The 24,389-nt window shown below is 34.3% G+C and overlaps 3 protein-coding genes across 12 annotated transcripts; all 3 read right to left on the bottom strand.

The window, feature by feature from the left end:
- Positions 1 to 6,966: 6,966 nt before the first annotated feature.
- On the bottom strand, positions 6,967 to 10,936 carry LOC126693548 (disease resistance-like protein CSA1). 3 transcript variants are annotated; one of them, XR_007645415.1, is made up of 5 exons: positions 9,665 to 10,936; positions 8,907 to 9,558; positions 8,322 to 8,654; positions 7,720 to 8,044; positions 6,967 to 7,399 (listed from the first exon to the last, which is right to left on the bottom strand). XR_007645415.1 is itself a non-coding variant. In XM_050389530.1 (4 exons), the coding sequence occupies exons 1-4, from the start codon at positions 10,574 to 10,576 to the stop codon at positions 7,917 to 7,919; spliced, it is 2,025 nt and encodes a 674-aa protein (XP_050245487.1). In that variant the 5' UTR covers positions 10,577 to 10,936; the 3' UTR covers positions 7,614 to 7,916. The 3 variants fall into 3 exon arrangements, 1 of the variants encoding a protein (XP_050245487.1); XR_007645416.1 differs by having other exon boundaries at positions 6,967 to 7,341; XM_050389530.1 differs by lacking the exon at positions 6,967 to 7,399 and having other exon boundaries at positions 7,614 to 8,044.
- Positions 10,577 to 11,863, bottom strand: LOC126691452 (disease resistance protein RPV1-like). The gene has a single exon (XM_050386499.1). The coding sequence runs from the start codon at positions 11,861 to 11,863 to the stop codon at positions 10,577 to 10,579; it is 1,287 nt and encodes a 428-aa protein (XP_050242456.1).
- On the bottom strand, positions 11,836 to 19,798 carry LOC126693549 (disease resistance protein Roq1-like). 8 transcript variants are annotated; one of them, XM_050389532.1, is made up of 6 exons: positions 19,504 to 19,798; positions 14,735 to 14,804; positions 14,582 to 14,630; positions 13,940 to 14,467; positions 12,567 to 13,668; positions 11,836 to 12,446 (listed from the first exon to the last, which is right to left on the bottom strand). In XM_050389532.1, exons 4-6 carry the CDS (start codon positions 14,452 to 14,454, stop codon positions 12,126 to 12,128), a joined length of 1,938 nt encoding a protein of 645 aa, XP_050245489.1. In that variant the 5' UTR covers positions 14,455 to 14,467; positions 14,582 to 14,630; positions 14,735 to 14,804; positions 19,504 to 19,798; the 3' UTR covers positions 11,836 to 12,125. The 8 variants fall into 8 exon arrangements, with proteins under 8 accessions (XP_050245489.1, XP_050245490.1, XP_050245495.1 ...); XM_050389533.1 differs by having other exon boundaries at positions 14,594 to 14,630; XM_050389538.1 differs by lacking the exon at positions 14,735 to 14,804 and having other exon boundaries at positions 11,836 to 12,233; positions 12,326 to 12,446; positions 19,504 to 19,796.
- Positions 19,799 to 24,389: the final 4,591 nt, after the last annotated feature.

Here is a 24,389-nt window from a genome sequence, read left to right as displayed (position 1 = left end):
GAAATTTTTGAAAAAGTAGGGTGCGGGTGCGGCGGGGCTCGGCGATTAAAAAATTATTAAAAATATTTTTATTTATATTTATTTATATATTTTTACTATTAAAATATTCTTAAAAAACACATTAATATACTTGATTCACAAAACAAAGAAAGAAGGCAAAAAACACATCTGAGGTTAGAATTTCGGCTGCTCCAGCGAGTTTCAAGGCCATTTCTGGCCTATTTCGGCCGTATCGGTCGCCGGCCGATACGACCCGATATGGCCGATACAGCACGATTTTGGCCGAATCAGCCTGGTTTGGCGTGAATCGAAGCTGATTCAGTGCGAATCAAGCCTATTCGGCCCGAATCCGAGAAAAAAAAAAAAACCTCAGACATGGCACTGACGCGCAGTCAACCGCGTCGGACGCTGTGTCCCACATCGCGCTGCGTCAGACTCCGGTGCGGCACCCTCCCAGCCGCGTCCGTGCTTTCTAGATTGCTCCCCTCTTAGACTATTCTCAAATCTCTTACAAAACCCATCTCCACCCCCCAAAACCCAAACCCAAAACCCCACAGAAACACTCACAAAACCCCAAGTCAAAGCCTTAGTTCTCACTCAATACTCACATGGCAAATTCTCCAATCTTGTCTTAAATGTCCTTGCTTTGCCCAATGTCCTCCTCACTGCCTGCCAAAACCTTACCACCTCACAACCCAACAATGCCCTCAACTCCCTTGACTCACAGTCTCTTCTCAACTCGGTCTTGAGGCGGTTTGATATCGAAGAAATGGGCCGCCAGCTTTGTGAGACTCGGTTTGATATTGAAGCTTGTTGTGTCACAATGATGCCCTCAAGAATGAAAGGTGAGTCCTTGGTCTTGCCCAACTTGAAATTAAAGGTTTTGATTGAAGCTATTAGGATGGTGTTGGAAATTGTGTATGATGAACGGTTTGTAACTTTTTCTTATGGTAGGCGTGTCGGTCTGGGACGCCACACTGCCATTAGGTACCTTAAGAACTCGATAGAGAATCCTAGTTGGTGGTTTAGTGTCACATTTGATAGAGAAAGGTTTAATGATAGGCATGTGAATAAGTTGTGTTTGTTTATTGAAGAGAAAATAAAGGATGGTTCTTTGATTGGTTTAATAAAGAGGTTGTTTGAGTGTGAGGTGGTGGGAATTGAATTGGGTGTTTGTTACTTAGGAAGGGGGTTTCCTCAAGAAAGCAGATTGTGTTCGATTTTGATTAATATTTACTTTAATGGGTTTGATAAAGAAATTCAAGATATGCGTCTTCAGAAAAATCAGGAGAATCCAAAGTTTAAATCGGAGCAGCTTATTTGGATGTCTGGCCTGTTTAATAAGCCAGTGAAGATGTATGTGGTCAGGTATTTGGATGAAATATTAGTGATAACGTCGGGGTCAAAGATATTGACCATGGACTTTAAGAATTGGGTTTTGAAATATTTAGAAGGTAGGTTGGATTTGAGGGTGGATAAAATGAAGACGGCAATTCATAGTACAGTATCTGAGAATGTTAGTTTTCTAGGTATGGAACTACAGGCAGTTCCACCTTCAGTTTTGCATCCTCCCATGACAGAGAAAGCAATTAGGGCACGTAAGAAGTACTTTAGGCAGAAGGAAGTTAGAGCTTTAGAATTTAAAAATGCTAGAGAGAGGAATAGAAAGATACTGGGGATGAAGATATTGCAGCATGTTTTTAAGAAGTTGAAGCAAAGCGATGGGTTTAAATTTGACTTTCAAATTGAAAATGAGGTTCGAGAAATCTTCAGAACTTGGACGGATGAAGTGGTCCATGATTTCTTGGGTTCCTTGGAAGAGCGTTGGGAATGGCATAAGATAATTACAGCAGGTGATTTTCTCTCTTTAGAACCGTTTGAATGTGAACCGATCTGTTAAGGACAAGTGGGTCCCAGGGATGGGTGCAATTCATGAAAGTCTCAATCGGAAATGCCTCCCTCTCTGTTCTCATCACATAAATGATTTTTATATGGGGAATATCACCCTGCAAGACATTGATTGCAATTCGTTTGTGGATGTCGACTGAATGTTGCTTGTTCTGCTGCAGTTTTCTATGTAATTGGCATTGGTTCTGGTGGCTGCTAATGATCTGAACCTTGTTCAAGAAATTGTTCTGTATTTCTTTTCTGAAATGAAGCCAGGCAGGTGATGTGTAAGTTGTTTGTGTTTTTATTGATTTAATGTCATTGTCATTTGTGGTGACGAATCCTTGTGTGAAGTTCATTATAAAACATTATAGAGAAACATATCCAAGTAGTCATTATCCAATACTTCTCCAGGATTTTGGATGGTTATTTTGTAAATTATCCAGGTTTTTGTGAAAGGCATCCTTTGTTTTCCCAACCCTAAGCACTTGATTTATCTCATTGCTTGGTATATTATGACGGAATAGGATTACAAAACCATTTTGTCCATGAAAATTTTGTCCTTGTGCCTTGCTTAAGTATCCTTTCAATTTGATAATCATGTCTTTCCTTAAACTATTTTTGTGGTGCCTTCTTACCTTCTTCTATGTAAGTATCTCATGTTGACATGCTCAATTTATTCTACAGTGTTGTAACTGTCATGCTCACCACACCAGCTATTTGATACTTAATTTGTTGTTTGTTTCATGCAAACCCTTAGGTCTTTGCAATGGATAAAATACATTAATCGTTTCACTCTTTTTATTTTTTATTTGTAAGTCACACACGGACTAAACATTTCCTTTGGCGTGTCTGGTGAAAACGTTAGTGGCTACTGTAACTAAGGGGACCATTTGTTTTTTTCCCTGAGCTTCTTTTGTTTTAATGGGAAATGGGACTGGTAAAACCTGTCTCATTGAATCTTCTTTCCCAGGCGTTTCCAATTTTTGGTTGACCAATCAGAAAGTGTTACTGGAGATTTATGTCCATGTTATTTTTTAAAAATCTTTGATAATTAAATTTTGTGACATTTTGAGAAAACAGAACTAAATGCATGCAATTTAGTGCTGATGTTTATTTGGTTTTTCTGCTTGTTCATTGAAACTTCACTAAATGCCGGTGAAGTTACAACTTTGCAGTTTCGATCTTTAGCTCCTTTTAAGTTGTTTCTCTTTTAAGGATTTTTTGCCCATATTTGATGTAGGGATTTTTTTTTAGTTATTGGTTGGAGTTCAGTTTTCTGAAGTGTTTAGTGTCTCTTACCTTTGATCTTTCTGATTTTATTTTTACTAATGTTAGAAAACCTGTTCGTCCAACTCTTTTCTTGCTTGTGGTAGGTACATGTGAAGAGCTGTTCTCAAGATATTGCAGTGCTAAAAATAGAGCCAAGCTGCTTGCAAGCAACTTGATCAAAGTTTGCTTGGCTTGTTTGTTAAGCTAGATGACCTGTGCTTGAACTATGTTCTGACTTTTGAGCTTAAGCATCATTATGCTCTTCTCGTGCACTGGCTTGATAGATGTTCTCCATCATAGATTTGAGGGAATATTCTTCTTTTCAAACCTATCTGACGCTTTCATTTTAGAAATCAGGCATAGACAGCAGTACAACACATTCTTCTCAACTTATCTGTTTTTATTTATTATTTTATTATTTTCATTTTTTGTTATCTTTTTTTTTGAGAATCATTTTTTTTTTTTTTTTTTTTTTTTTTGTTATCTCTCTGTGGGATTGTGCACTGCATCGAAAATGACATGAGCTTTTCATGTTCAAAATGGATATTGCTCTCCCTGGATATCCATTTGCTAACAAGAGAAGAAAAGAGTAGCTATTCCTGTAATAAAAAGCCATCACAAGTGTTGCTTCCTAAGTTGTGCAATAACCTTACCCCTGATGTATAGCTCATCAGCTTTTGAAGTTTAAATACTCAAAACAACTAGCATTTAGAAGTTTTTTGGAGCTTGCAATTAGCTTGGAAGATAGTTGAGAGCCAGAATATTGAAACTGGAATGAAGCTTGAGCCAATATTGAGTTCTATAAATCTTTTGCAAGAGTCAATTCTGAGTAGTAGGAAGTTGGGCTTAACTCAGTTTCTTTTAACTCCTAATTGTATGATTGGCTAACCAAAAGTGTGCAAGATCAAATCTGAAGCACAGCCATTTTTTGCAAAAAGAATTATAATGGGTGATGTATGTGTATACGCTTGCATTGACTTGAAAATTAATCTTCATTTTTCTTTGATGATTGACTTGTATTGTAATTACCCTTTTTTGCTTTCAGAGTTTAGTCAATGTTTGGCACTTTTGAAAAATGCAATATACCTTTTTTCCCTATTGCTTGCAAAATTTTTACTGTTAGTATTGAACATTTTGTTTCCATTTAACTGGTCTTTTTGGTTGTTCATTGTAGGAATGGCTGTTGTGGGGTTGTGTGAGTTATCTTGGAATCAGAGGTACTAGATTTCAAGGCTTTAAGTAAAATAGAATACTTCAGAAGGGAAAGTGTTGATCATTTTTTTGATGAAGATGGCTGAGCTTTTGGCAGACTGACCATACTGGCTGTAGAAGGTTTTGTTGCTAATGAAGTGTAATGTTTTGTGGGCTTTTGAGGTTTAAGTTTTGGCAAGCCAGAAGGAATGTCATTGTTTCATTATTTGGTGGTTGCAATATCAAGTTTAATGGGTGTATGTGTGTGGAGAAATGTGGTTTTTGAAGCTGGAGGTAGTTTTCATAAGATATAGATGATACACTGTATTGTGTACAGAAAATGATTTTGAGAAATGAGATGGATAATTAAAATTAGATTTTTCATTTTGGATTTTGCGGGTTTTACTGAGACATATAATCTCTCTCTCTCTCTCTCTCTCTCTCTCTCTCGATATAAAGAAGTGGTGTCTCGACCTTTGACCAGACTATTCTACTTCTTGTCTAGGAAACACCCCCAAACCTCATGAACTGATAATGTGGTGAATTGAACCTTAGACCTTCAGCTTTATGTCATGTGCCAAACCTAGCCCAACATGTTCAAAACACTATCAAGGTGGGCACCTAGTTTGAATTAAAAAAAGAATGTTTCATGATGATGTGAATTGGGTTATCAAGTAATCAAACAGTTGAGATTGAATTTTTTTGCGCTTTAGAGGCAAAAATTTTCAGTTTGCTTTAGATATGAATTTTTTTGCTTCTTTTAGTCCAGCTAAATCTAATAAGGAGGCTAATAATTTTGGACCAGGAAGAGCATAGGCACTTGAAATTCTTCTTGAAGTCGTCAACACTAGGTAACATAGGGCATTTTAATGGTAGCTTATTGTGGACTAATAATCCGTGGCTAGGCCTCTAGGTGAATGTTCGTCAACCAAATTTGATAAATTTTGTACTTCACAAGGCATAATCCATTATTGTTCTTTTCCACACACACCCTAACAAATGGGGTAGCTGAAAAAAAACATGTCATTTTGTGAAAACTTCATACATTGACCAAGGTCCTAAATAATGTTCATTCAAATATTCAAGCATTATTTATTATCAAATAGTACACATTCTTAACATAATTATTACTCAACAAAGAGGTTTATAATATCTCATTACATAACAAAAGCCCAATAAATTTAGGATGAATAAGAGTTTAGCCTAAAAGGACCAAATTTTAACTATCAAATCAAGAAAAAATTTATGATGAATCAAGTCAATAACTTAAATTGCTCAACCAGCTTAGTATGACATGATTTTGACCACTTCCTAATCATTGGGTTCAAATTTCTCATGACATCAAATCAAACAATCAAATACTAATTTCATATTTTGACTAAAACTTTTTAAATAAAAAATTACAAACAAAGAAGTTAATGTTTTGTTCACATATTAGCCGAAAATTCAATATCAACCAGACCAGAAGTCAGTGAAACATACCAAAATTTAGGTTGAGGTGGATGGAGGGATGATTCATCCCGATAAATAACTCGAACAAAATGGAACTGATAATTTTGCTTCTGCATGGAATTTTTGCTCTATTCAAACACAAAAAAAAAGGAAAATAGTTTAGGAGTATCGGAAATACAACCTAGTTTGACTAATCCAACTAATTCAAAACTAATAAGTCCTTACAAATTTTTAAATGAATTATTGGGAATGGCAACAGCTTCTTACAGCAGGCAATTTTCTCTATTTAAGGCGAATTAAAGATCAATTGCCCCAAGGTCTGGTTGATGCCTATAATAAGTTCGAAGCAAATGATGACAAAATTTGAGTCCATTTTTGGCTAGAAAGACAATAGAGAAAGAAGAAAGGAGAGTAGAAGAGGAAGAGGAATAGGAATATGCTAAGAGCATAGTCGAGTAATTGATGAGGCTGTGTGAAATGCAGCAATAGAGCTTGTTAGGAAGGTGGTTGGCTGCGTTTACAAATATCATGGATTGCCCTAGGATGATCAAGTTACTCATTGCTCTTGAAGATACTGATACTATAAAGTGGTTTGATTTCTTCTGTTGCTGTCAAAATTTCAAGATGATAAAAAATTTAGTAACATATAACTAAAGGTTCTTGGGTATTTTGTTTGTCTCTAGCAGAGAAGCATGAATCGACCAATAGCCCAAGAGAATTATATTAATACAAAAAACCTCAAGGAAAACATTTTTTTAATGAATAATTCATTTTTATTTATCAAAACACTAGAAGAAAAAACTTCAAACATAGCTGGATACAAATAACAGCCCAGCCATTTTTATTTATCAAAACACTAGAAGAAAAAACTTCAAACAAAGCTGGATACAAATAACAGCCCAGCAAATACAACACTCAAACAAGCCCTCTCTGCTACCAAAGTGCAAACAGCTACATTTGCAACCGCAATTTACAAGCCCAGCAGGGCACTCAATTGTTACAACAATACAACTGCATTTCATAAGCATACATTGCTCTAATCACAATCTGTTGAGTTAGTGGAAGCTTTATGCTTATTAGTTGTGTGTAACAACCTAATAGTAGGTTATTTTACACTTATTTGTTGTGTGTAATAAAATAATAGCATGTTATGCAAAATAGAAATAGAAAACACAATCACACATGAAACACAAAGATTTACGTGGTTCGGCTTTAAGCCTACATCCACGGACAGTGTCTAACAGAATATTTCACTAAGAAAATGGGAGATTACAAAATAGCACAAAAGCATGGGACAAGATCATCTTTAATTTCTCTACACTGATGCCACGGCTTAAACTCTATAAAACCAAATAAACAAAGCCACACACATATACACACACATACAGCAAAAAGTAACCCTCCTTGATTAATTCTTGCCCACTTGAGACGGTGCCAAGGTGGGTGTGAGAGGAATGACCCTCCTTGGCTAATTCTTCAACATCTCTCTCATAACTATCCCTCTTACCACCGCGATAGGCTTCGAGTTTCTTGGGTCTCCTTCCATTATATAAAAGTGCCCCAACAAGCCAAGAAGAGAAATTTGTATTATTCAAACCTGATGAAAAAACTTTTAAAAAATAGATATATGGAATAATTTTAATTTTTGAGTTTGTGGTGATTGGGATGTGAGTGCCAAAAGGTGATGTTAACAAGCACAATACTTTGAACTTTCTTTTTTCCCTCTCGCAATGCTAGTATAAAAATTGAAAAGAAAAACTCCAATTTATACCTGTGACAAATTAAATTTTTTTATCATGCCAATTTAAACCTGAGAAACAAAACCCACACTTTCATTTCATTGGATTCCCCTCCCCAAAATAAAAGAGAAATCAAGACTCGTGAACAGTAATAGCAAGAAGAATGAAGACGACTTACAGGCAAAGAAGTTGAAACATTCCTTATACCAAATTCTTTAGAATCAGCCATGCATCCAGGTAGTCTTTGGATGGGGTTCATCAATAGAATAGCCTTCTCCACTTGGTCCAACCCCATCATCCTCATCACAGCTTGGCTTATTTCTGCTACCTTCTGTGGTTGAATCTTAAAGATCATGGCGTAGATCACCCAGATCCTCAGAGTGTCCTGCTGTTGATGGTTAACTGAGTCATAGTTTGATTGGGATCTTCAATGTCTTGGTAACTATCCCTCTTCCCTCCGTGAATGGATTCAAGCGTCTTTGACATTTGATACTCTCCTTCCACTAAAACAAAGTTCACCAACAAGACAAACAAGAAAATTTTCTACTATTACTCCAACCTGATTAAAAAAATAATAAATAAAAAAATTGAAATGATACGATTTTAATTTTTGAGTTTGGCTGATTTTGCTGTGAGTGCTAACAGGTAATGCTAAGGTACAACTAGCACAATACTTTGAAGTTAACAATTTAAAAAAAAAAAAAAAAAAAAGATAGTATATGTCCCCCAAAAAAAATGATGATGACTTTTGAAGTCATAAGAAGAATGATCATCACTTACTGGAAAAGAAGTCGAAAATTTCCCTTTGACTAGACTCCTCAGAATCAGCCATAAATTCTCCAACTTCATAAATCCAATTTGGTTGTGGTTCCTCATTAGAGTGGCCTTCTCCACTAGGTCCAGCCCCATCATCCTCATGACAGTTTTGCTTATTTTTGCTACCTTCTGCGGCTAAATTGTTCAATATCACGATAGATTTCACCAGACCCTCACAGAGGGTGCAGCTGTTGTTGCTGCTCTGTGCCATAGTTAGATTGAGATCTTCGATGTCTTGGTAACTACTACCTTCGTGAATGGATTCAAGCTTCTTGGACGTTTGATTCTCTCCTTCCACTAAATAAAAGTGCACAAACAAGAAAATTTTGTATTATTTCAACCTGATTAAAAATTAAAAAAAAACAAAAGTAAACACTAGAGATAGAATAGTGATATCACCGATATGGTATGATTTTCATTTTTGAATTTGGGGTGATTTTTATGTGAGTGCCAACAGGGAATGCTAAATATATATCTCCAAAAAAAAAAAAATAATAATAAGTTGTAAATGTTAAAACATATAAGTAAGAAGAAAGATAAGAGACTTACTAGCAAAGTAGTCAATAAATTCCCTTTGACTAGAATCCTCAGAATCAGCCATAAATCCTCCAAGCCTTTGAATCCTCTTTGGCGGTGGTTCCACAATAGAGCAGCATTCTCCACTAGGTCCTGCCCCATCATCATCCTCATCATGGCTTTGCTTATTTGCACTACCTTCTGCAATTGGATCATCAATATCATGATGGATTACGAAGCTGCTGTTGTTGATGCACTGTGCCATAGTTTTACTGGGATTTTCGATGTCTTGCCCGTATATGAATCGGACCCCAATTTTCTCCACCTCCAAGTTCCGGGAAGATGCTGTAATCATAAGAGGATGAAATCCGTTCCGATAAGAAGAATAGGTCAGCCAAAGGTGATGTGATTCAATTGTACCATATTCTTTCCTAGAACCAGAAATTTCTCCCTCATTCATTGGAAATCCATCGATTATAAATGAAAGTTCCCAATCACGAGGGCATTCACGCCATTTGTTGGGTACAAAGACAACACAAAATGCAATTCCAATCGGCGCATTAGACCAATTAGAAGGTACTTGTACTTTCAATTCATGACCCATACATTCATGGTTAAAATATTTCGGAATTTCACTTCCTGGAATAATAATTTTCAACTTCTTTGGTAGTGTACCACTTTGTCCCTGAAATATATATTTTTTTTTGATAAGTAACTTTGTCCCTGAAATATATAAAGCATAATGTTTAGAACTTGGAGAGAGAGACAGAGAGACAGAGAGAGAGACCAACCTGAAGCATGTTATTAGCGCCCCGAAGCATGTTATTGTCAACCAATTTGAAGCAGTTGAAAAACAGGAATTGCAAATAGGTGCGATCTGACCTAAAAAGATAAAATTGCAGTTCTGGCAATCTCTCTAGTGAGGTACAATCATCTGCAATTACAGAATCAATAGTTGACGGAACATTTTCCAATGATTGAAGACTCGTGCAACCCTCCAAATAGAGTTTTCGAAGATTAGAGAGTTGAAACATGCTTTCAGGAAGGGAAAAAAAATTATTTCCACTTAGATCTAAGTATTCTAAAGAGGACAAGCAGCCAATGTCATTGGGGATTGACCAAAGATCACAATGACTAAGATTCAAATTGGTTAAAGATTGCAGACCTGATAAGGAAGGCAATGATAAGCCCACCGGAACTGGACTTGTTTGCAGGGAAGAATATATAAATGAAGGCAATAATATTTTTTCCATCGTAGGATTTGTTGGCAAGTAAGATAATGAAATCCATAATGGTTCCATCGACTCAGGACTTGCTGGCTGGGAATAAAATTCAGATAACTTCCATCCATGGATATGAAGCTGCTTGAGTTTTTTAAGGAGAACAATGGAAGAAGGAACCTCTTTTATGGCTGTCCAACACAAATTAAGCAGCTCCAAACCTTCCATATTTCCTATGTTCTCAGGCAAGTTGTCAAATTTTAAGCATCCAAAAAGATCAAGAGACTTAAGCAACTTCAAACTACAAATGGTGCTAGGAAGGTGCACAAAATTTATGCAATATCTTAGAGTCAATGCAGCAAGGTTAATCAAACATCCAATTGATGAAGGCATCTCTTCTATAGCTGTTTTACTCAAATCAAGCATCCATAGACCTTCGATTATCCATGAGTTCTTTGGCAAGTTTTTGAATCTTGAGCACATTTAAAGATCAAGAGCACCATGGAACTTAAAACCACAAGTGGTGTTAGGAAGGCACACAAGATTCTTACAATCTTTGAGAGTCAATGAATTAAGGGTCGTCAAGCCTTCAATTGATGAAGGAAACTCTTTTATAGCTGTTCCACTCAAATCAAGATCACAGAGACGGTTGAGATTCCCTAGGTTCTCCGGCAAGTTGTCAAAATTCGAGCACCCACAAAGATTAAGACGTTGAAGCGAACTCAAGCTACAAATGGTGCTAGGAAGGCACACAAGATTCTTACAATCTTTGAGAGTCAATGAATTAAGGGTCGTCAAGCCTTCAATTGATGAAGGAAACTCTTTTATAGCTGTTTCACTCAAATCAAGCTCACAGAGATGTTTGAGATTCCCTAGGTTTTCCGGCAAGTTGTCAAAATTCGAACACCCACAAAGATTAAGACATTGAAGCGAACTCAAGCTACAAATGGTGCTAGGAAGGCACACAAGATTCTTACAATCTTCGAGAGTCAATGAATTAAGGGTCGTCAAGCCTTCAATTGATGAAGGCAACTCTTTTATACCTGTTCCACTCAAATCAAGATCATAGAAACCTTTGAAATTAAGACGTTGAAGCGAACTCAAGCTACAAATGGTGCTAGGAAGGCACACAAGATTCTTACAATCTTTGAGAGTCAATGAATTAAGGGTCGTCAAGCCTTCAATTGATGAAAGAAACTCTTTTATAGCTGTTCCACTCAAATCAAGATCACAGAGACGGTTGAGATTCCCTAGGTTCTCCGGCAAGTTGTCAAAATTCGAGCACCCACAAAGATTAAGACGTTGAAGCGAACTCAAGCTACAAATGGTGCTAGGAAGGCACACAAGATTCTTACAATCTTCGAGAGTCAATGAATTAAGGGTCGTCAAGCCTTCAATTGATGAAGGCAACTCTTTTATTTTTGTTCCACTCAAATCAAGATCATAGAGACCTTTGAGATTCCCTAGGTTCTCCGGCAAGTTGTCAAAATTTGAGCACCCACAAAGATTAAGATGTTGAAGCGAATTCAAGCTACAAATGGTGCTAGGAAGGCATACAAGATCCTCACAATCTACGAGAGTCAATGAATTAAGGGTCGTCAAGCCTTCAATTGATGAAGGCAACTCTTTTATTTTTGTTCCACTCAAATCAAGATCATAGAGACCTTTGAGATTCCCTAGGTTCTCCGACAAGTTGTCAAAATTTGAGCACTCACAAAGATTAAGATGTTGAAGCGAATTCAAGCTACAAATGCTGCTAGGAAGACACATAAGATTTGAGCAATAATTTAGATTAAGAAGAACAAGCTTTTGAAGAAGTCCAACAGATGGGTGAAGCTCACGTAAATTTTGACAATATGAAAGTGTTAATTTCTCAAGATTTAGGACTCCAGTGAAATCTGGAGATATAATCAAGCACGATTCTGACAAGTCGATGAACTTCAACTTGTCAAAATTCTGTTTCAAGAAGGAAAAAAAAAAGTTAAAAAAGAAGTCAAGTCGATGAGTTTCCTAGTGTCCGATTTATTGAAATTTAAATGCAAAGTTGTGAGGATACTGAATAACACATAATTACCTTTAGTTCTATCCAAAGTTGTTCAATTCTGCTCTCTGGCAAATGAAGCATAACAAGCTCATCTAGCTGAAAAGTTGATGGTAGAGAATTTGAAGGATAATACCTCCAACAAAGAACTCTTAAAGAATTTGGAAGATGTTGAGGAACATGGAAAATACCATCAATGCTAAGAAATTTAAGATTGTACATTTGCGAAATAGCCTCAGGGCTCCAACATGTCTCTTTTCCTTCATCATCATAATTACGCAAAATATGCATGGCTTGAACTCTTTCTATTCCCTAATAATCAAGAAGGAATTGGTGAATAGTGAAAGAACTTATTAGCATAAATATTTAAATATCAAAATTGCTGAACAAGAAGGTAGGGAATGAGCTCAAATTCTCTAAATAAACTCTTACCTTATTTTTTTTCAACACGTTTTCAATGTCCTCATAACGCCACAATCTACTACGCTTCCCACAATCATTAGGGCACTCTTGACAAACTATGTTCTTACCCATTTCTTCAAGTAAATCATGCATCCTCAATATACCTTCATCATCAATTTTCAAGAGAGATTTATCAATGAGTTCCTGCAATCCAATATCAGGGTGAAGGCCAAGACTATCTAGTACTTCTACTATATGATCCTTCTCCTTGTGATTAAAGAAGCATGCAATATGCAGGAATATTTCCTTATCTAAGTCATCGAGTCCATCAAAACTTATTTGAAGTACATTGAAAACTTCTTTCTTAGGATTTTCTTTGATCCTCTCCAATGCACTTCTCCATAAAATGGTACTTTTCCCAAACAAGAAGGAACCCAAAACCTTAAGAGCTAAAGGCAGACCAGCAGCATGTTTTAAAACTTCTTCGGACATCACTAAATAATCATTTGGGGGGACATGCTCTTCTCTAAAAGCTTTTGAGCAAAAAAGTTGTAAAGCATCTTTATGATACAATCCTTTAACTTCGTATGTTTTATCAACTCTATGCGTTTTCAACATATGCACATCTCTTGTTGTTATGATAATTCTACTACCCGGACCAAACCAATCATGCTCCCAAGCTAAATTTTCTAACTGGTCTAATTTATTTACGTCATCAAGAACAAGAAGAATCCTTTTACGACATAACCTATTCCTGATCTTGAGAATTCCATCATACTTATCTCTGATTTTCAAATCTGTTTCCTCCAAAATATTAGAAATAAGTTTCTGTTGTAGTCCAACTAAACCATGTTTTTCAGAATTTTCCCTAACATCCTCAATAAAACTATAAGCTTCAAATTCTTTAGAAACCATATGGTAAACAACTCTAGCAAGAGTTGTCTTACCCATTCCCCCCATTGCCCAAACCCCTATAAAGCGAACATCGTTTGACCCTATAGCTAACAACGACTCCAATTCCACCATTCGAGAGTATATTCCTACCAGATCCCTAGTAATGTAAGGGAATGCATCATATTTCAAGTGAAGTGATATCCATCCCATGATGTCTTTGATGTCTTCTGTCTCATACCTGCAATGAAAAAGGTACAGTACGCATTGAGTTTGAACCACCAAGAGTTCACGCAAAAAAATATATATAACATATATGATGTTCAATTCGGTTGAGTGAAACAAAAATAAGTAAAGTGATCCACTCAGGAAAAAATTGAAAGAAGTAGAATGAAACATTAATGTAGATCTGCTTAAGGTTTCAAATAAAGTTATATATATATATATATATATATGAAGTGGGTCATCTGAATATATTTAAAATAAATAAATAATTAGTCAAGTTTAATTACCTAGTATTCTTTAAATGACATCCAGCGAGATTGCCCACTTCTCGCAAAGCTTCTCTCCATTTCTCCACCCTCTCTTTGTTCTCCTTTTCTTCATGTTCAATAAATGTTTGCTCAAAAGTTCCCATTTGTTTCCGTATATCGGATGGATCCACATAGTGAAAAACAGGTAGAATTGTCATTCCCGTCTTTTTCTTGCAGTGAATGATGTGTGCAAGTTCATCTAAGCACCAAGCTGAAGATGCATAGTCTTTTGAGATAATGACGATAGCAAATCTCGACTCCCCTATTGCTTTCAACAGCTCTGGTGAGATGGTTTTTCCTCTGTCAAGGTTTTTATCGTCTTTAAAAGTGTGAATGCCTTTTTGTATCAAAGCTTCATAAAGATGACCCACAAAATTGTAGCGGGTGTCCTCGCCTCTGAAACTGAGAAAGACGTCATAATTCCATCGGGCAACAGCAGAAGAGGAAGAACTTGGGAAAGATGATGAGTCCATTTCCATGTCCACTAAAGCCATTAGAAAAATAGATCTGCCTGCAAAATTAAAAAATAAAAATAAAAACCAAAAAACAAATAATAATCAATTAGAAATTTAGAACCGAAGAAAGATTAAAAGGAAAATGAATTAGGGAAGAAGAAATTACTTGATCCCCAACCTGACTTGCGTAGTTTTGAAAATGCGTCGAATCCAATCTGAAATTTGAAAATGAAGAGAGAGAAGACTGAGAAGAGAATTTGGAGAGGACCTAGAAATTTGGAAGTGATGAAATTTCAGTGCTCCTTTTAGGAAATATTACAAGAAACTTCCACTGCTCTGTTTTATTATATTTTTCAGAGTACTTCCACTTCCTAGAAATTTCAGTGCTCCTGAGAGAAAACAAAGAACTAAACAATGATTTTTTTTTTTTTTTTTTTTTTTTTTAGAAGAGCTAAACGATGAGTAGATCATGAGAGGCCGAGAGGGTACAGTGAGAATGGAAGAAAGTGAGAGAGGGCAGAAAAAGGTCTGGTCAGGTCAGTGAAGAGGGTAAAGAGATGAGAAGGGGAAAAAGTAATATCTGAAAAATTGAAAAGTACAAAAAATAAATTAAAGAAGTGGAGTAAGAGCATCTCCAGCAGCCTCTCCAAATTTTTGCCTAATTTTTGCTTGTTTAGAGAATGAACAATGACATTTAGCTTTTAGCTACCCACTTTTTCAAATACACTTTCCAACAGATTCTCTATCCCATTCTCTATCTCATTTAAATATTATTTCTTCATTCATTGTTTATTCTTTTTTAATCATCATTTATTCTTTTTTTAACAACTATATTTTTCAATGAAAAGTGCTATGTTCACAACATTTTACGCAATACTTTCACAACAAAATTTATGTGGAAAGTTATTACTAGTTTTAATTTGTACCCACCACTGAAATTATTTTTTTACTTGCCAATATTAACTAATAATAATCTGTTACTTAAAATTTATTGTGAAAATATTGTAAAAATATTGTGGTAGTATTTTTCAATTAGGATTTTTTATTTTTCCCTTATCTCTTTTTTTCCTCCACACGTTTCTTTTCTTTTCTTTTTTCATCTTTTTTTTCTCCTCCACACCTTTCCCTTATCTCTATCTTCTCTAGCACTTTCTCTGGAGCACTTTTCTTTTTTTGTTCTTTTCTTCTCTAGCAGCATTCGGCTGGAGCTCTATTCTTTTTTTTTTTTCTTTTCTTCTCTAGCAGCACTTCGGCTGGAGCTCTCTCTCACACATGAAGATCGTCCGCTTGTCCTTCTCCCACCACCGCATATCCTCCTCCCCACCAAGGCTCAGATGGGTCAGCTTTGCTTCTTTTTTTTTTTTTTTTGTTCTAATTTGATTAGTTTTAAAATTGTGATTTGAGTTTGTATTTTGATTGAGACTGAGTTTAGAGATGTTTGAGAGAAAAGATCAAGAATAGTTCTGTTGTTACCGTTGTGATTATTGAGTGAAAATTAAAAATTTTAATCAGTTGTGATTATTGAGATTGAATTAATTCTTTTGCTCATGAATAGGTCTCTCTTCTTTTTTTTTTTTTTTTTTTTTTTTTTTTTTTTCATTTGGTTTATGAGAAAAATTGTTTTAGTGTTTGGATTGTATTCTGCGTTTTGTAGTCGTTGAGATAAAGAAGAGAGAAAGAGAGTGAAGAAGAAAGAGAAAGGAAGGAAAGAGAAAAAAATATTTTTTTAATTCAACCGGGATTAATTTAAGGAGAAATAACGTTTGCAAAATCTACAGTGATTGCTACAGTGCTCTCCAGACTTGGAGAGCTACTGTAGCAAATCTAAAATTTTTTTTGGAGATAGAAAGGCTGCTGGAGAGCTGATTTTGTGTGAACAGTGGCTTTTCTCTCCAAAATTTGGAGATGGCCAGCCCTGTTGGAGATGCTCTAAGGAGCCTTCTAGGAACGTTCATAGTTTACTTTACCCAATAAAGAAAAAGTTTTTTTTTTTTTTTCTTTTTTTGAGAGAGCATCTACGACAAGTACAATCTTCTTTATTTGATTATTTTTAAACAAACAATCTCATCTCAGGTGTATGCAAGATGATTTTGTCATTTTTGATCAGCATCCTACTGTAGAATTTCTTCCTATTTTGTATGCAGATATGTATGGTGTGTCATGTTGTAGGCTGACAAGCCCATCTTTTGTGTCTGTAAACAGTTAGGTTGATTATAATATAGCCCTTTTAACCAAAAAAAAAAAAAAAAAAAAAACTACTAAGTAATATCAAGTCTGAATTTTTTTTAATAACCAATCTCATAATTATAACACCTTATAAAAAATTTATTTTTATACTCCTAAATTAAGTAATTTAAATAATTCTTTCTCAAAAAAAAGTAATTTAAATAATTTATGGATACATATTCTGCGTGTAATTCCAGAACGGTACACCAACACGCTCTAACACCAAAATATTCTATTCCTATGGCCAATCCCAAAAAAAAAAAAAAATCCAAGAGACAGAATTCAAAACTTTGTTTTTTATTGCTTTTTACTGCTTCCAAGTTAATAGTTTGTTTGTATATTTATTAAAAAATTAATTATTAAAGTAAAGTAAAAAAAATCATGCAATTGTCTTTTAAGAATGGAGATTTTTAAACTTAAAAAAAAAAAAAAAATCATTTTCAATTTTAACATTAGAACAAATGAATAATTTTAATCCTCTAACTTTTCTCTCTTACATTTAAAAAAGTGCAGTTGCATAGTTTAGGTGCTCATATATATTGTGCAAATGCCCACTATTAGTTATATGACGGCGTCTTTGCATGACTAAAATAATAAATAATGTCAGCTCAAAAAAACAAAAACAAAAATATTGTTAGTTTTATGTATTAATTACTTTTTTTTTTGATAAAATAAAAAAGAAAACTCACGTGTGCAGTCATTATCCCAAGCTCCAAAATACAATTGGGTAAGCCCAAGAGTACCACCAACTTGAAAGTGGAGCTCAGAGACCCCGACCCCACACAAGCCCCATTGGTTTTAATCCACACATTGAAATTGTGTAACCCACACAGCACGAGCATGGGGTGTCGAACCTGGGCACCTGATGGGGACACAACAGCCACTTACCACTTTGGCACACGAGCTGGTGGTTTATGCATTAATTACTTAAATCCACTCTAAAAGTATAAATTATAAATTCTTTGCACTTTGCATTGCAAACTATTAAAACTTTAAAGTTTAAACTATCTTCTTAAATTTAATGGAGACTGTGCTTTCTAGCCTCACTTTATTTTTAACAATTTTTTATTTTATTTTATGAGAATCTATTTTTAATTGTGAATAAGACACAATTTGCAAGCATTGTTGAAAACATAAAATTAAGATGGCTATTACAATGGTTAGGTCTAAAGTCTAAAAACTTTGATAGTGGGGATGTTGAAGCAATTCTATGTGAGAGAGTCAATTTCGTACTGGAGGCTATACTGATTTGATAAGTGAAACAATATATTTCAGTACCGGTCAATACTAGTGTACCATTTCGAATTTACCGCAATATATATATATATATGAATTTATATAAATAATTAGAGCTTATTAATCTTAAAACATAACTTAATATATTGAATTAGAACTAAAATTCCTATTTATTTTGTTTATGCTACTAGCCCATATCCAAGCTATTTTAAACCTCTATCCAAGCCCAATATTTTATTTGACCGTCCAATACAACTTTGAGAGCACAAGCCTACAATATTGATATTGAATGATAAACAATTTCCCATGAAACAAGAGTGGCGGACGGCTATTGGAGTAATATTTTGACATTGAATGATAAACAATTTCCCATGAAACAAGAGATGCAAACAGCTATTGGAGTAATATTTGACTATTTGTACAATTTCTTATAATTCCAAGAAAGCTTTTTAAGCATTCACTTCAATTTTAAAAAAAACTACCCATCACGTGAGGGGCCAGTGGAATCAGACTCACGCCAGTCACACACTCACATGGCAAGCAGCACATAAATTAAGACCCGTATAAAACAAAACTAAAGAAGATTAAAAACCAGAGGAGCAGACCAAATGAATAAGAAAAAGACGACGACGACGAAGAAGGGAGATAGATCAACAAGGTAAGGGTGACAAAGAAGCATGTTTACTGCGTAGGCGACGTGATCGACGCTAATCCAGTAAGTTATTGAGGAGGGAGAGTGACTTTTAGATCTGACAGTTCACTTTTTTTGTTTCGGTCCGGTATGCATTTATCGGCCGGAATCCGGTATTTGGTCCGGTATGACCGGATCAACCCGGTAAGACCGGTATTTAATTCGACACAAAACACAGGCATTTCCGTATCGGAGTAGGTGTCGGTACGAAAATTACCGGTCATACCGGCCGGTACAGTACGAGATTTACTACCTTTATTTCTACGTGTTCCCCTAACTTGTTATTAGACAAATGATGCTATGTTTTGGTCACATTCCAACAATGAGTTCTACACAGTCAAATCTAGTTATTATGTGATCCTCTAAAAAAAAAAAAAATCTAGTTATTATGTGGCTAAGATCATCGTAATAAAAGAAAATTTAATATAGAGCTCAAATGGGGCATAAGCAGCTGTGGTCAAAGTCTCAAAGATTTGAAAGTTTTTACAGTGTTTGATTCTCAACACACCCATATCTCAATTTTCATAATTTAGTTCTCAATTTTCAAATTCCTGTTTGGAACCCAAACTTAAACTCAGTATTTGGTTTGTAAAAAGCAAGTGGGGCCTATCTCAGAACGGCTACCCACGTTTCTTCTACACACAAACCCAACCTGAAGATAAAAGAAGAATGCAAAGGTGAAAAAATATTAAAAGTTTTGATCTGATAAAATAAACCCAGAAAATAAAGCCAAAAGATCTCAGTTTTAAAGGTTTAGTGTTGATATATGAAGTTCTGATCTCATATCATAGACCCAATAAATAGCACAAACATCATAAACCCAAAAAACTAAAATAATGTAGTCTGAAAATCAGAGCCAAAAAAGACTGTAAAAACACATCAAACTCCACAAAATTTTAACAATAGATGAGACTGAGAGAATCAAGGAGACGCACCTGAGATTGGGGCTAGAACAGGTGGATCTGAAATTAGGGAAGAAGAAATGACTTGATCCCAACCTGATCACTTGCGTTGTGTTGAAAATGCGTCGAATCGGAGTGAGTAAAAATCCAATCTGAAATTTGCAAACGAAGAGAGAGAAAAGACTGAGGGGAGCTAGAATTTTGGAAGTAATGAAACAGACTGAGGTTTCAGTGCTCCTTTTAGGGAAAATTACAAGAAACTTCAACTGCTCTTTTTTATTACTAATATATGTTTTCTCATTTCTGAGTAATTCCACTTCCTAGGGAGAAGCAAAAGTTGCTCCTTTTTTTCTTTTTCTTTTTTATGCTTTTTCAAAAGTGGCAATGAAAGTTGTAGTGCGGGAGCAGCAAAAGTTCTCTTTTTATTATTTTAATTTTAACGGTTACTATAACTTCCTTTCACATTTTTCTTCTTAAAAAAAGTTCTTTTCATATTGCTTTTTCACTTGGGTGTATAGCTTTTTCTTTATAGTAAAAATACAAAAAAATTCAAGCACTACAACGAGGAAGACAGGCTGTATAACTTCCCATTAACTAGAGAAGTCCTGTCTATATTGCTATTTTTTGCCAACTATAAAGTTCTTTTTACATTTGCTTTTTGACCCAAGTTTAAGAGTTTGTTTATATATTTATTAAAAAAATTAATTATTTAAGTGAAGTAAGAAAAATCATGCAATTGTCTTCTAAGAACTGAGATTTAAAATTAAAAAAATTATTTTTAATTTCAACATTAGAACAAATGAATAATTTTAAACATTTTAACTTCTTTGTCTTACATTGAAAGTGCATTTGCATAGTTCCAAGTGCTCATATATATTGTGCATATGCCTAGTATTAGTAATACGACAGCATCTCTGCGTGACTAATATAATAAATAATGTCAGCTCAAAAAAACAAAAACATAAATAGTGTTAGTTTTATGTATTAATTACTTAAATTCACTCAAAAAAAATTACTTAAACTCAGTAATTCACTCTAAAAGTCTAAATTATTAATTCTTTGCACTTTGCATTGCAAACTATTAAAACTTTAAAGTTTAAACTATCTTTTTAAAATTTAATGGAGAATATACTTTATCAGCCTCACTTTATTATTAACAGTTTTTTAATTTATTTTATAAGAATCTATTTTTAATTGTGAATAAGACATAATTTGCAAGTATTGCTAAAAACATAAAATTAAGATAGCTATTACAACTCTTTCAGTCTTAAAATCTTTATCTTTACCACCACGCATGGTTGGTATGATGGATGTCACTTGTGGGCCATAGTTTTTTTTTTTTTTTTTTTAAGTCTATTTTAGTCTTTATACTTTGATAGTGGAAATGTTGAGGCAATTTTATGTGTTTCCCTAACTTGTTATCAGATAAATGATGATATGTTTTGGTCACATTCCAGGAATGGGTTTTACACCGTTAGATCTAATTATTATGTGGCTAGGATCATTACAATAAAAGAAACTTTAATTTAGAGCTCAAATGGGGCATATCCTAGTGTGGTCAAAGATTTGGAAGTTTATACACGGTGTTTGGTTCTCAACACATTCATGTCTTAATTTTCATAACTTAGTTCTTATTCTCATAACTCACAACTCACAATTCTTAAATCAATTCATAATTCCCTTTCTTTCTTTCTTTTTTATTCTCACGCAAATTCTTGTTTGGAACCCAGACTTGAACTCAGTTTCTGGTTTGTAAAAAGCAAAATAAAACTCAAACAGTGGGAACTATGTCAGAACGGCTACCCAATACCCACATTTTTTCCACACACGAACCCAACAAAGAAAAGAAGAAAGCAAAAGTGGAAAGAGAGAGAGAGGAGAATAGGGAGAGAATTTGTGTAGTTTCTATCAAAGCTTCATTGTGCTCCTTTTTTTGACGCTTTGTCAAAAGTGGTGCAGAAAGTTGTAGTACAAAATTTCTCTTTTTTATTATTTTATTTTTATTAGCTACTATAAACTGCTTTTTATATTTTCTTCTTAAAAATAACGAAGTTCTTTTCATATTGCTTTTTCACCGGTGTATACTGTATAAGCAACGATGTTGGAAATTTCCAAAGAAACTTCATTTGAGAGTTTTAATTGGTTATGTTGTCTAAACAACAGTTTTTATTATTTAGACAACACAATACGTATTTTTATAATACTTTTCACTTACACATATTTTCATACCACTTAAATAACGTTATTAGAACAATATTAACAAACGAGCCTTAAGTTAATGGTAGAGTCATTATATGAGTCAACCTTACTATACACATCCCGTGTGTTCAAAAATGAGGACAAAGCGTAAATTCATGGTGACTAGCAAAAGATGATGATAACTTTTTTTTTTTTTTTTTTGCTGGGTAATTGGTTTATAGGGGGATCGAACCCCCGAGCTTGACAAGGCACTAAGGCCCGGGTACCACTTAGGCACAAGGCCCGGTGGTGATGATGATAACTTGATTGCTACACAAATGGTGGGGGCATTGAATAAGTGTCATAACCAAGGTTGTCAAAATCGGGATCCTACGTAGGATCGTTGAAGGTAGGTGGGATCGTAGATCGTAAGATCGGATCGTGAATCGTAAGATCCTACATATTTTCAGATTTAAAGCAAAAAACACATTGATTATGACTTTGTATGTTGAATAATCACGTAACTTATAAATTCATCCATAAAAAAACTTAGATTTGTATCATATGATGTAATTTGCATGTCATACATCGCTAAGTCTATACTAACGAAACAAATATATTTAAGTTTTGACTTAATGTATCTAAAAAGTTCAATAAATATTTAATTAGCAACCAAATACCAAAATATTTATCAAAACATATGGAAAATATTTTTAAGTTCTAAGTTCCAAATTTGAAATCCAAAATAAGTTAGCAAATGGAAACGAGCTAACTACAATATGAAATCCAAAAGTAAGATGAATATTAAGGTGAAGTGAACATTTAATTATTCTCATTCTAAGGTTCTTATAACCACCATCCTAAATTCCTAATCATCATCATCCATATCATCATCTATATAGACATTATATATTTGTATACTAGAGTTGTAAAAGATATCAAGATACAATTTCACACTCAACTATTCAAGTTATACCACTCAGCAACAATTAAAAAATATACTCAAAAAAATCAATCAATCAATATACAAATACAAGCATAACTGATAAAATTATATATAAAAAAATTAAAAAAAATTTAGTAATATTAGAATACAAATTAGTATATTGATCAAACAAATTTAACAATATTATAACTTAAAATGTAGCAAAGCCAAGTCAAATTCTTCATTTAGAAATGAAGAAACATTCTTTCATTTTGATTACAAGTGAACTAGAAATTAGAAAACATTTTCTTAGGTTGACATAATTTTATAAAATAAAAAATAAAAAGTCATACCATCACAACATGAAAAAATAAAAATCCTTAAAACTTCATCAAAACAAAAAATTTATCCAAAAAAAAAAAAAAACAAAAAAACTATGTTTTTGGTAGGATCGGTAGGATCGGTAGAATCCCATACGATCCTACGATCCTATACGATCCTACACGATCCTACCATTTTTACGATCCTAGTGCGATTCTAATCGTTTTGGTGATGTGGGATCGTAAAATCATGCGATCCTACGATCCAGATCGCGATTTTGACAACAATGGTCATAACTCATAAAGGGTAAATGTTGTGGGGGAAAAGTTGTATCTGGCTAATTTGTATTTGTCAAACTTTGTCCTAATTAAACCGATTCTAAGTTTAGGCCCATCTTTTTGTCATTAATTACTGGATCTTTACTATTTGATTTTTGCTCCTTCACTACTGTGTCTGTGATTGATTTTACCGGTGCTTTCCGTTGTATAGAGTTAATTAAGTCTTATTAATAAAATAAAATAAAAAACAATTTTTAGTATTGGTATCCTTCAATGGTGACTTTTTTTTTCTTTTTTTTTTGAGATAATATACAAAAATACATAGAGAATAGAGAAGGAGAGAGTGGAAATACAAGATTTACAACATTAGCACTTACAAAAAGACCTAACCTTGGTAGTGGCATCATAGTCCTAAAAAAATTCCATAGTTAATTGCATCCATGAAGTCAAATCAGGCAAATTGGATTTTAGAATCACATGAAATCTTATAAAATCTTTTCTTTTCTTTTTTTGAAAAGCTTATAAAATCAAAAAAAAAGAAAAAAAAGAAAAAAAAAGAAAAGGAATTAAATTTCTAAACCAAGTAATAAAAGACAATAAGGTTTTGAAAAGAAAGGAAAAGGAAAATAAGCCTAATAAGGGTTAACTAATCACTCATAAATAAAATAAATCCTAAACATCTATTGTTAGGCCTTAAACCCACATTTGGGTGGCCTATTTGGTTAGATACTCGGCCAACAAATCTCATGACTTGGGTTCGAGCCTCAACAATTAGTTGTGTGTTGGTGCTCCTTATATCTCATCTTCATTCCAAAAGATCCAAAGATAATAAGTGAGTTTCTCACAAACCGGGAGTATGGGGTCTCGCCCGGGAGTGAGTAGAGTGCTATTATAGTCACACCCAGGTAGGGAAACCACATTGGTCGCCTCCTCTACCCATTTTTTGTTTAAAAAAAAAAAAAAAAAAAAAAAAAAATGTTAGGCCTTAAGTTTAACTAATAGTAGTTAGGCCATTGGTTGGGTGTCTTCTTTTTCTGTTAATGTAAGTTTGTGTAATTAGAGACATGTATCTTGTGTCCATACCAAATGGGTTAGGCCAACTCTCACCCAAAGTTTAGCTAAAAGCCCACCTTTTGTAGCATACTGAACCCTTTAACCCTAAAAGGGGTTAACGGGAAAGGGCCTTCCCATTTCTAACACCTTGTGTCCTACAAAGG

Source organism: Quercus robur, chromosome 7 (genome assembly GCF_932294415.1).
Source record: "Quercus robur chromosome 7, dhQueRobu3.1, whole genome shotgun sequence".
NCBI classification, from domain to species: Eukaryota; Viridiplantae; Streptophyta; class Magnoliopsida; order Fagales; family Fagaceae; genus Quercus; species Quercus robur.
This window is presented reverse-complemented; position numbering and strand designations above follow the sequence as displayed.